Source organism: Xenopus tropicalis, chromosome 4, assembly GCF_000004195.4.
Source record: "Xenopus tropicalis strain Nigerian chromosome 4, UCB_Xtro_10.0, whole genome shotgun sequence".
Classification (NCBI taxonomy): domain Eukaryota; kingdom Metazoa; phylum Chordata; class Amphibia; order Anura; family Pipidae; genus Xenopus; species Xenopus tropicalis.
This window is the reverse complement of record NC_030680.2, coordinates 108,122,409-108,134,705: the sequence shown is the minus strand read 5'-3', so window position 1 is coordinate 108,134,705 and position 12,297 is coordinate 108,122,409. Positions and strand designations below refer to the sequence as shown.

The 12,297-nt window shown below is 37.0% G+C and overlaps 1 protein-coding gene across 6 annotated transcripts in view; it reads left to right on the top strand.

Annotated features, from left to right (window-relative positions):
• pbx1 (pre-B-cell leukemia homeobox 1) overlaps window positions 1-8,322 on the top strand; it is an 89,070-nt gene extending 80,748 nt beyond the window's left edge. For 3 of the 6 annotated variants that reach the window (XM_012960684.3, XM_012960683.3, XM_012960682.3), the window contains one exon: window positions 5,919-8,322. In XM_012960684.3, coding sequence (XP_012816138.1) covers window positions 5,919-6,011 — 93 coding nt within the window. In that variant the 3' untranslated portion in view covers window positions 6,012-8,322. 6 annotated transcript variants of the gene reach the window in all.
• The last annotated feature ends 3,975 nt before the right edge of the window (window positions 8,323-12,297 follow it).

Here is a 12,297-nt window from a genome sequence, read left to right as displayed (position 1 = left end):
CAAGCATACAAGTGTTTCACTGAACATATTATGTAACCAAGCATGCATATAACAAAGCCCAGCTAGTAAAAACATACATCTGCATTTGTACATTTCCAAATAGGATAGTAATCTTGGATGGACGACTGAAGTTTTCCTATCTGGTAGGTTAAACACAGGTTTTTGATGTATAGTCTGGGAAATACTCCCTAGGGCTCAAAGTTTGCATTAAATATAGCTCTTTCCCATGTCTTTAATTACAAAATGCTATGCCATTCTGGCCATTTTGAAAGAACTGGCCATGCAATCTATATGTGAGGGCAAAGGAATTGCTTTATCCATCCAGAATATATTTGTGATAATGTTTTTTGTTTAGCAAGTTTTTCATATCGTTGAGCTAGAGATTAATGTGAGCGTTGATTGGCTACCCACACTGCTTGGTGCTCCTGTGATCCAAAAATTTTGCGCACCCCAGACCTCATGGTGGTATAGTAACATGCAATGACAGTTCTTGCGAGGAACACTCTCACATTAACTTTAATATGGCATACAACTTTGTATGTTATTATATAATATATATCATTAACATATCCTGCAGTAATTTACAGACATTATACATCATGCAAATCAGTCCCTGCACCAGTGGAATTTATAATCTAAATTGCATATCACATTTACACTATAATACAAGCTAATTATCCTTCCTGTATGTTTTTAGAGTAAGGTAGGAAATTGGAATATCCAGAGGAACCCACGCAAACACAGGGAGAACATACTAACTATACTATACATGCAGATAGTGGCCTGGCTAGAATTGAACTTAGGACCTATGAGCCTCAAGGCAGCTTCCTAACCACTCCAAAATGTTGCTGCATTTTGTTCTAAGTCATTTAACAATAATTATTTTTTAAGCACCTGAAAATTCTGTACTTTTAGTTCTGCACCTTCTAGCTCTACCAAGTGGGAGGACTGTCAAAGGGAGCGCTGCTGTCATGCTATATTTCTATCAGTCTGAAATATTTTGTTAAAAACTTGACTTTTGACTTTTAAAACTACATGCATATTGGTATTTGGTGGATATCCTATGGTGGCTGGAACAGCACAATATATATCCCATGGCAATCGCTCTTTAGAAAACTCTCATAAGATTTATTTTAATTGCAGCATATAATCCATAGAAGTTCCAGGCTTTGGAATATAAATTCCAGGGATTTTATCATGTGAATTGCCACTGTATTAGACAGTCACAAAAAGCAGCAAATATCTAGATACCATGCACTCAGTCTGCCACCCATACAGTTTGTTCTTTTTCTTCATAATGACCTCACCCAATATTGAGTGACATTTTCTGTGCATTAAGACGCAGCAAAAGAAACAGATGATCTTGTGACATGGCAATTACTGTTATGAAATAGACCAAGCGAATGAGAGGAGGGAGCTAAACCAGGCCACTATTATTACAAAGAGAGGCTGCCTCTAAATAATAGGTTGGTAAATGAAAGGCTGCCAGGTTCTGCTCAGAGGTGGACCTAGTAGACCTAGAAATGTATGCAGTGTCCTTGAATCAGGTGTGTGAAGCATTAGGGAGAGGATCACCCCTTTTAAATTGCACTAAACAAAGGCAAAATACAAGCTGACATTGTTCATCTTTGTTATTGAAAAAAGAAGTGGGCCAAAATGGCAACTTGCATTGGTGTTATATAGGAGAACACTATGATTAAAAAAATAAACATATATTTTCTTACTCTACCAATGGATATCCTGCAAATATAGAACAGTGAAATAATTCTGGGAGACATAATCACTTGCATTAGTGATTGGAACATTTTGGGTGATAGCCAAGATGCGCCTACCAGTTTAAGAACAACTTACTAAATAGAGCTCTACAGCAATATAGACACACAGTGACATATAACTGTATATTTTACGGTTGAACTGATTCCATAAGTTTTGAATTTGCAAATCTGATCACACTTGACAAGACAGCACCATCTGTGAACAGAAAATCTGTTACCTTCAGTTGTCCAGCACCATAAATTCCCATGACATCAAGGGCTTGGGCATAATTTGCCTGAAAGTACAGATTTCATAAATATCACTGCATAAAGTGATGGAATGTGGTCAAATCTTTTAACTGAGTTTTGGATTCAGTGCGTTTGCATTTATATTATATAATCCCCTAGCCTATAGGTTTATATTTGGGTTTTGTAGTGGAGGTATGGGTATGGGATCCGTTATCCAGAAAGTTCCAAATTACAGAAAGGTCAACTGTCATAGACTCCATTATAAGCAAATTATTCTAATTTTTCAAAATGATTTCCTTTTTCTCTGTAATTTTAAAACAGTACCTTGTATTGATCTCAACTAAGATATAAATAATCCTTATTGGAGGCAAAACAAGCCTGTTGGGTTTATTTAATATTTAAATGGTTTTTAGTAGACTTAAGTTATGGAGATCCAAATTACAGAAAGATCCCTTATCCGGAAAACCCCAGGTCCCGAGCATTCTTAAAGCTAGGGTCAAAAGTTAAATAACAAATAATTAAACTCTTTCTTTCTGTAAAGGGGTAGTTCACCTTCAAGTCTTAGCCAATTTTCAGTTGGTCTTTAATTTTTTATATTTTATAGTTTTTAAATTATTTGCTTTCTTCTTCTGACTCTTCCAGCTTTCTGATAAGGGCCACTGACCCCAGCAGCCCATAAACAATTACTTTGCGAGGCTACAGTTTTATTATTATTGTCATTTTGCATTACTTTTCCTTTTATTTAAACCCTCTATTCATATTCCAGTCTTTAATTTAAACCACTGCTTTATTGCTAGGGTAATCTGGACCCTAGCAACCAGATAGCTGCTGAAATTCCAAACTGGAGAACTGCTGAATAAAAGCTAAATAATTCAAAAAGGACAAATAATAAAAAGACTAATTGTTTTAGAATAGCACTCTCAACGTCATACTTAAAGTTAATTCAAAGGTAAACAACCCACTTAAGAGTAAACTGTAGGCTACTAGGTACTGCATAGCAAAGGAACCAACAGCAGGTCACTATTGACTTTTTGAGGCTTCATGGGATAATTTGTATGTGGACTAAGCAAAAAGTGATGATTTATCAAAAACAAACCGTGATGCTTGAAGTCATTTACACATTCTAACGGGTCTTGGCTTCTTCTTCCATTTTGCCTTAAAGGAACAGTTCAGTGTAAAAATCAAACTGGGTAAAACAGACTGCACAAAATAAAAAATGTTTCTAAGATAGTTAATTAGGCAAAAAATGGAGTGGGCAGATGCCTATCATAATAGCCAGAACTCTGCTTCCTGCTTTCAGCTCTCTAACCTCTTAGTTAGTTAGTGACTTTGGGGGGGGGGGGGGGGGCACATGGGACATAACTATTCAGTTAATTTGCGAGCAAGCAGGTCAGATTCAAATGCAAATTAATTGAACAGTTATGTCCCATGTGCCCCACCCTCTCAAGTCACTGGTTACTGACTGCTAACAGCTTAAAGAGCTGAAAGCAGGAAGTAGAGTTCTGGCCATTTTATTACACATCTGGTCACTCCAGCCTTTATAGATTACATTTTTGCCCAACTAACTATAATAAAAAAATTTATTTTGTGCACTCTATCTATTTTACCCAGTTTAATTTTTACAATGAACTTTTCCTTTAAGTGCATATAGGCAAGCAACAGACATACTGAATGAACAGTAATATCATTCAAGGCCCAAAAGTTATTTGTTCATACTCACTTTTATCTGATGTGGTACCAGTCTATTGGTGGAAAGCTGACATTTTTCAGTATTTTTAAAGGGAAATACCCTGAAGTGGGTACATTAATTGAAGGTTTAACAGGTACATTTATTTTGAAGGAAAGAACATGTCAAATGTGTTTGCCCTTTTACATGTAGAAATAGGAAGGAGTACAGTGGATGTGATGTATTTAGATTTTGCTACAGCCTTTAATGCAATGTCTAAGCATTTGCTCTTTAAAACATGCAATCCAAAATTTTAAAACTAAACATGCAATCCAAATTCTTTTTTTAATTAAAGAATCTTTACCTGTTATAAACACATTTGAAAATCTCCGCTGTCAATCATTTATTGCCTTGCCCGCCTCTATGCCTCAGGCACAGCAATTACTTTCACTTTCATTTCTGCACTTCCTAGATTTCACTGCCTTCACCTTTGAGGCCAGTTGTTCTGTACTGTTCCTTCATAGACAACTACTAAAAAGATCATGTTCATAGAGTATTTGTCAGTGTTACATTGGGTATAATTTATGTAATGTTCATTAATGATTTGGAGGGGGCTTTGAAAGCAATGTATGTGGTTTTCAAAAGGACACAAAATGTAGGACAATTGAATCTATCTAAGATGTGTCACTAACTTGTTTATTTAAACTAAGCAAACAACGTATACAAATCAAGACAAATCCCTGATGAAGAAGGACCTAGGGATACTTATGGATAATAAATGCGATAGCAGTTATCAGCATGAATGGCCACAAAGGCATTGCCCTGTATAAAAGGTGGTATGGATTAGTTTTATGCAGTAAAATTGGGGTCTTATACTTATAAAGGACATTACTGAAATAGAGAAACTATAAAGAAGAGCAACAATACTGATAAAGGTTATGGAAGGTCTCTGTTTTGAAGAAATGCAGCCACTTATGAGACTTATATGATCACTGTGGGACATATAAGGGTGAAATGGAGCTTACCCAAGTTCTCCATGGCTTTTTATTAACTTACTTTTATAGGCCTTTTAGGGACCATATTTATCACCCAGTAGAGATCTGTAAAATTTCCCTCTGGCAAACATGCCACTAAAAAATATGCTGTTTTCAATCTTTAATAAATATAACCCTATGTGTAAATAGATAACAAGACTATATTATTGAACAGTTTATCCTTGCAGAGTACAGAACTGCATTGTCTGAAATTGTAAGAAGGAAGATACAGCTTAAAGGAAAAGTAACACTAAAAATTTTTAACTAAAAAATCTATTCTACCCTGCCCCAATAATTGCCCTATCCTGAAAAACATTTGTTATTTTGAATGCTTTAGTAGAAAATACCTGTTAAAATTTGGCTTCCGGTCATTTGAACAAAGGCGATACGGCGATGCAGGGAAAGTTTCAGGGGAAGCATCCACTATGCGACAATCGATTGATCAAGCCTAGCCTGACTCCTTCCTATACAGAAGGAAGGCTAGGCTCGATCAATCGATCGCCGCATAGTGGACGCTTCCCCTGAAACTTTCCCTGCATCGCCGTATCGCCTTTGTTCAAATGACCGGAAGCCAAATTTTAACAGGTATTTTCTACTAAAGCATTCAAAATAACAAATGGTTTTCAGGATAGGGCAATTATTGGGGGAGGGTAGAATAGATTTTTTTAGTTAAACATTTTTAGTGTTGCTTTTCCTTTAAGGCGCACAAAGGGTCTTTTACAGCAAGAGCTGTGCAGTTGCGCTCTTTGTACCAAGGTTCCTTTAAGTGTAATTTTAGTTGATCCAAGGACTGGTCCAAGTGCCCTTTTTTTTAGTCAGGAAGAATTTTTTGCCCTTTGCTAAAGCAAATTGAAGAGATTTCTTTTTGTAATATTCTTCTCTGGGTCAGCTATATGTTACTCTGGTTTCACTTAGCCACAAGGTTGAACTTGATGGATGTGCATTCACTGTTATTTGTTGCCTTCATTTGCTGCTCCATGTTATATGGAAATTATAAGAGGCCTAGCTAAAAATGTGCTTACACTTTTGCACCCAGTGAAATTAAGCTGTTAACCTGTATTAGTGCCAAAGCTGTCCAGACAATAGTCTGTATTCAGTGACAAATCTTGTGTCTAATCGTATCCATGATTTAACATATTTAACATCTAAAAATGTTAATTACTATCATGTTGGTAATTTTTCTGAAGTGTCTAACACCAAGTTTATGTTTTACAGGCTAATGGGGGGTGGCAGGATGCAGCTACCCCTTCTTCTGTGACTTCCCCAACAGAAGGACCTGGCAGTGTCCACTCTGATACCTCTAACTGAGTTGCAGGCTCCTACATCATCATCATCATTCTCAAAAGCCAGATTCCATCCCTTCCCTCTCACTCCAGATGGCCACTGTGGGAATGCAGAAAACAGCAGCCTCATCTGACATGCCCATCAGCACTCCCTTCACTGTCAATCATGATCTTCTTCTTTCTCCATGCCTTGCTCAGTTTGCGTTAATGAATGATTCAGAAGTACTGACACCATATAAGGACGTTTGAATTATGTGAAAAGAAACTAAAACAAGAGGAAATTGGATGTGGGTAGGGAGCAGGATCCATGTGGTGATTTAAAATTGGCTGCACATTTGCACGAAATCAGCCATCTTTAAATAAGCTGCAGAACTTTATTTGCATACAAAGAAATCACATACTGTATGTCCATCCTTGGAAAAGTATTTTTTTACTTCAGTCTGGCATACTGATACTCCACAAACCACCTGAGCCTACACAGGAGCACCCTATTAGATTAAAGCATTTCATGAAGAACCTGCCTTCTACTTATTTTTGAAAAACTTCCCTTTTTGGATCTGTTCATATATCTCAGTTCATTAATAGATGGAGCCTTGAACTCTGCACCATGTATGTCCTGGGGTCACTCTTGAATGTTTAACCTCTTCACCTCTTACAGTCTTACCTACTGCACCACTCATGTAGTGGCCACATGTAATAACAGTGAAGTTATGAGGAATAAGGCCTAGATTTTGCTACATAGATAGGATGCACCGAACACCACTTGGAGGTAATCTGCTGGCAGTAACTACGTGCGTGATGGGGGTGAAGAGGTTGCCTACTTTAGAGGTTTCCTGCTTTAATACTATTGGCAGCTGGTCCAGTTGTGGATAAAGATGCTACTGAGCTCCCTGCTAAGACATCAATCAAGCAGACCTCATTACATCTCTTCAGCTGCACTCTGCCTCCCAGGTCCTAGTCTCTGTTCCACAGTATCCTTCAACATACAAGGTTTAATGCAGATTTTTTATTTCTATTTTGAATTGACTTCATAAATATTGCCCCCTTTTCTGGACATTGCTTTTTTCCCCATCACATTTCTAATTACTAAAATGAGGCCAAAGCCCCATTTCTTCTATTAGAAATCAATCCATGCCTTTTTTATGATGCTTTCCATATATCCTTATCCAGAAATTACTAGGCCACTCACCCAGCCCTGAAACTTTTGCCTGTTGTATAATTATTATGCTGTACCTAAACATAGTTCTTAATACACAATTTCCTTCCCTCTGTTTCATTTTTGAAACATCACTCTGCACATAACCGAGGTACATTCTGCTGTGACATTGATGCCTATAAATGGCCTTTTCCTTTATTTTACCACTCCTGCCAAGGAACTGACCCCATGGACATCACTCTGTGCCACCCTCCTTAATATTCTTCACTTGTTCATCATTATTTTGACCTTGGTAAATCGTCCTGGCTGGCAGCTTTCAAAGGCACCCACAAGGTGTGTCAGAAATCCATGTTTGATACCAAAAATCTGCACATACTCGCACAGAGGAAAAACGGACACAGAGGGAAGTGTTCAGCTTTATTAACATTCACATAACTTGTGTATCATTGATTGTTATATTTGGGATAAACATTTGATGCTGGATGTTCTTGTATATTCTGAAGAAAAAAAAAAGAATTGACAAAAAAAAATGGAAAAAAAGAAGGAAAAAACCATCAAAAGCCAAAAAATCTTGGGTTTACTAATGTTTATTACATTAAAAAATTGCCCCCTAAAAAAGAAAAAAAAAATTAAGTTGCAGAGATCACACCCATTTAGCATGGAAATAGGTTGCTGATTTCTATTTTTTGTCTTTCATATTTCTTGCTTAAGTTTAACACATACACACACACACAAAACCAGAACTACCTACATGTGATTTTATTTTATTCTTTTAACACCACGCGTTTGTGAGTTAACACAATGCTAGAGAAATGTAGTTGGGCACCTTTTACTTTTTGTTAATTTTTATTTTCTATAGGGTGGGAAAGGGGACGGGCACAGGGTTTAGGATGGATTTGGGGGAAAGGGTAGGGCAGTTTCCAGGTTCGACCCCTTTACAAGCAGAGGAGTCTACAATGTATACTGTATATTCACCTCTCATAGTAAGGGGGGGGGGTTACTAAAGCAGGCTTAAAAATTCTGCTAGCTGAATTCATTTTGTAAACTAAATTTAAAAAATTTTAAAAAGTATGAAAAAATGTTGGAAAAAGTTGGAATAGTCAAACAATTATAGGTACATCATAAAATGTACATTTAATAACTTTTCTGAGAACGAGAAATAAATTCTTTTTTTCCTGTTTTCAGCTTTTTTTTAATCGTATATATTGTCTACAAGATGGTAATACTTATAAGCCTGTCTGTATATCCAACAAAAACGTTTGCAGAGCTGTTTTATTATTGGTTTGGATTGAAAAAAAATCTGTGTGGATTTTCAGGCTACTGACCCAAATATTGAGCCTGACTTGCTAACATGTATTCTAAAGTGCACACAAGTAGTTATTTATTGTAACCAGTTATCAAGTTGTTTTGATTCCACTACTGCAAATCGGAAAATGAAAGCAAATATCTGATACCCATAGAAACCAATGAAAGAATCATCAGGAAGAGAAGTATTTTCTGATGTCTGAGAGAGAGCAAGGTACCTTTTACAAAAATTGGTCACTATGTTTGCACAGAGAAATCCATTTCTGTGTAAACATAAAAAAAAATGTGATTAAAAACAATTGGCAAAAGGTATGTTCATCCCAAGCCCAATGTATTGCCATTTTTTGGGACACCTGTAGGCAATTCGACAATGACAACAAGAGGCTTAAATTTGCGCATAATACATGGCTTGACATGGCTTAATGCTTCTGGCATTATGATTGGCAAGATGTCTGTCCGGCAGGTTTAAAATCCTTTTGGTTGAGAGCCTCATCAGACTGTGGATATGGTCCTCTAGTGACAGATCAGCATAGCTGCATAACTACGTGATCATTGGTATGAGGACTGAGCAGTTAGATCAGCCCTATTTGGCTCATCACCTTAGTGGCCAAACGTGACAAAGATCTGTTATTTGGGAACCTTTACAAATCAGTTGTCCTTGGGTCTATGGGCAGCATAACAACGATTAAAAGAAGTATCACTTTTTTACAGTATAAAAAGCTTGAGCAAAAAATGATTGGGGAATTATGTGGTTACATCTTTTAAACCATATGGTGGTAAAACTGCAGTAAGTGAACTCTCCAGGTCACAAGATTTGGCATGTTTGCACTTTATTTGGTTGCAAAAGGTCGTTTGTTTGCTGTAGTTTGTAAATTATCAAGAGAATTCCTTTAAACACATCAGTTAAAGAAGCAAGTAGTTTAAATTCTACTCTGGTATTACATTTATTATTGTGGAACTCAGAATATTCTATATTATGGAGATTTGATTTTTTTTTCCCACAAAGGACAGAAGCCAGAGTAGAAAGTAATAGTCAAACTGCCATTCCCTAATCAGACAGCAATTACACAGTCCATTGTGATTTGGGGATATGTAAGGGCAGTGACACACAGTGAGATTAGTCGCCTGCGATAAATATTCACTACCGCACCCAACTAATCTCCCACGACATGCCATCCCACTGGCAACTGTAAATCGCTGGTAGGATGGCATACGCATCGCTTCAGTCACCCAAAGTTGCCTCGCAAGGAAACTTCGGGCAACTTTGGGTAACTGAAGCAATGTGCATGCCATCCCACTGGTGGGATGGCATATCAGGGAGATTAGTCATACGCGGTTGAGAAGGTTTATCACGGGCGACTAATCTCCCCGTGTGCTGCTGAGTGACCTATCAAAGAATGTTATGAAATTGGCATATACTGTATCTTTGCTTCTGTTACCATTATTTTGTGATCTTCTGTGTGTGCTCAATCATTGAACAACTGACAGGAAAAAAATCTGATTCTATTTGTAACAAGATGAAGTTTGAGACTAAAATACACAGCTGTCTATTCATTGGCTGATGTAACCTAGCATGTATGCTTGTTCTTTTTTTGTATGTGAGCACAGTGCCACATATGTGCAAGAGGGATAGAGTTTAGTGTTTCTATAAGGGACTATCCACTGGCGATAATATTAGAAATATATATACATTTTTTTTAAAATACTTTATATGAAAAAGATTTTTTTTAAATGTGGGTTGTTTTATGTGATATATTTTTAAAGAGACCTGCAATATTCATGGATATAGTTCCCCTTTAATTGTCAAAGTTGTCAAAAAAGAAAAAAATACATCCCTGTTCAGCTAGCTAGTACCAGCTTTGTAGTAAGGATAGGATCAGATCTTCTGAAAAGAGAACGTATGTTGAGACAATGGCAACTGCTGCACCAAAGTCATAAGTTTCTCAGAAATGCAACATTAGAACTGCTCCTGAGGTGAATGGTCTCTCTATTAGCCATAAACACAAGTATGGAGAGCCTCAAAGCTGTTTGAACATATAACACTGGCAATGTGTTTTTGTTTTTGGCATCAATTCTGTTTTAGTGTTAGAGTCTTTGTTTTAGACAGATGGTTTCAAGTCCAGATTGCAAGCCTTGGACTCTCTAGTTTCAAAAGCTTATAATTCCCTTGTGGATGTACTGTCATGTGAAACAATAATTACAACCAATTTTTTACTTTTTCTACATATTTCAACATATAGATATTTGATCTGCTTTTCAACAATATTGATAAATATTGGTGATATATCAAATATGCATTGTTTACATTTTGTAGTCCATTGTATCATCTAAATAAACCTAGAAGCAAATATTACATGTACAAAAGGTAAGTACTCTTTTTCTCCTATCTGAATTAGAATCAGGTACACATGACATTATTAGAGAGGATCTAGTTTTTGTTGTTGAATTATGTGGTATCACCTTGCTAGGTTAGAGGGGCTCTCTGTGACCTTTAGGACAATGGGCCACAGGGAGATTAGTTGCCCACGGTTAATCTACACTACTGTAGGTGACTAATCTCCCCTAAATGCCTTCCCTACAGTAATAAAGTGAATCACTAATGAAAAGGCATACGTGTTGCTTCATTTACCAAAGTTGCGTGAAGTTTTCCTCCTACAGGAAAATAAAGTGACGAGTATGCTTTCCCACTGGGGATTCACTTTATTGCTGGTGGGAAGGGATTTTGGAGAGATAAGTCACCCGCGGTAGCTGAGATCAAACTGTGGTTGACTAATCTCACTGTAAGTCATCAGGGGTTATAGATAGCTGGGAAGGGATGTAAAATAATCATCAAACAGGCATAATTCATTCTTTTGTTTGGAAGACCATCTGCAAGTGGGAAAGATTTCAAATAACTGTCAACTTATCCAGACCAGGCAGTCCCAGCAAGTTTTTACAAAAAGCAAAAAATCACCATGCAGAAAGAAGTCTCTAAAAACCCTAGAATGTCATCATTGAACCTTCAGGTAGCTTTTGCCACTATTGATATAAAAATAGAAATAGAAATAACAAATAAGGTCTACATTGGAAGTGTACCAAGTGGAAACGTTTGCTATGAAGAATATCAGGGCAATACTACAGTTTGGTAATAAACACCTAGACAAAGACTTATGGGCTGATTCATCAAAGTACGAGTTCAAATCCCAAAATGGGTAAAATTCGGATTAGATACGATAATTTCTGATGATCACAAATATCCCTAAAATGCGAAAGTCACAATTTTTGTATCCGAATGATCCGTAACCGGAGGGAAAACTTTTCTGACTGTGATCCTTCTGTGCATGTTTTTGGAAGACTCCCATAGGACTCAATGACACTCTGCAGATCCAAGCTGGCCCAAGGAAAGTCACGATACCGAAGCTCGAATGAATACAAAACTTTCATACTAGGCTCGACAAATACGATTTTGTTGCACAAATTGTCGCACTTTTTGTCGCAAAGTACGAAAAAGTTGTGCAAATTAACAAAAAAGTCGCAGAAAATACGCACAGTATGAAAACTTGTATTCATAAGCGATCGTACTTTGATAAATGGGCCCCTTAAACAATTTGCTCTTGACAGACAAGATAGACAGGCCTGGGTAGCTTACCATGAAAGATTCCACTATGAATTCTTCATTGTAGAGGAGGGGTGCCTGAGGACAATGTGAGACTTTTTAGAAGACAGAAGCTTATCTGAAAGTGGACCTTACAATATGACAATTACCCTAAACTTTCCAGTAAATTCACCAAGTAATGAAGAAATTCTGTACAGAGGCATCAGAAAAACATTTTCCCAGTCAATATCCGAGACTGATATACAGTCTTAAAAA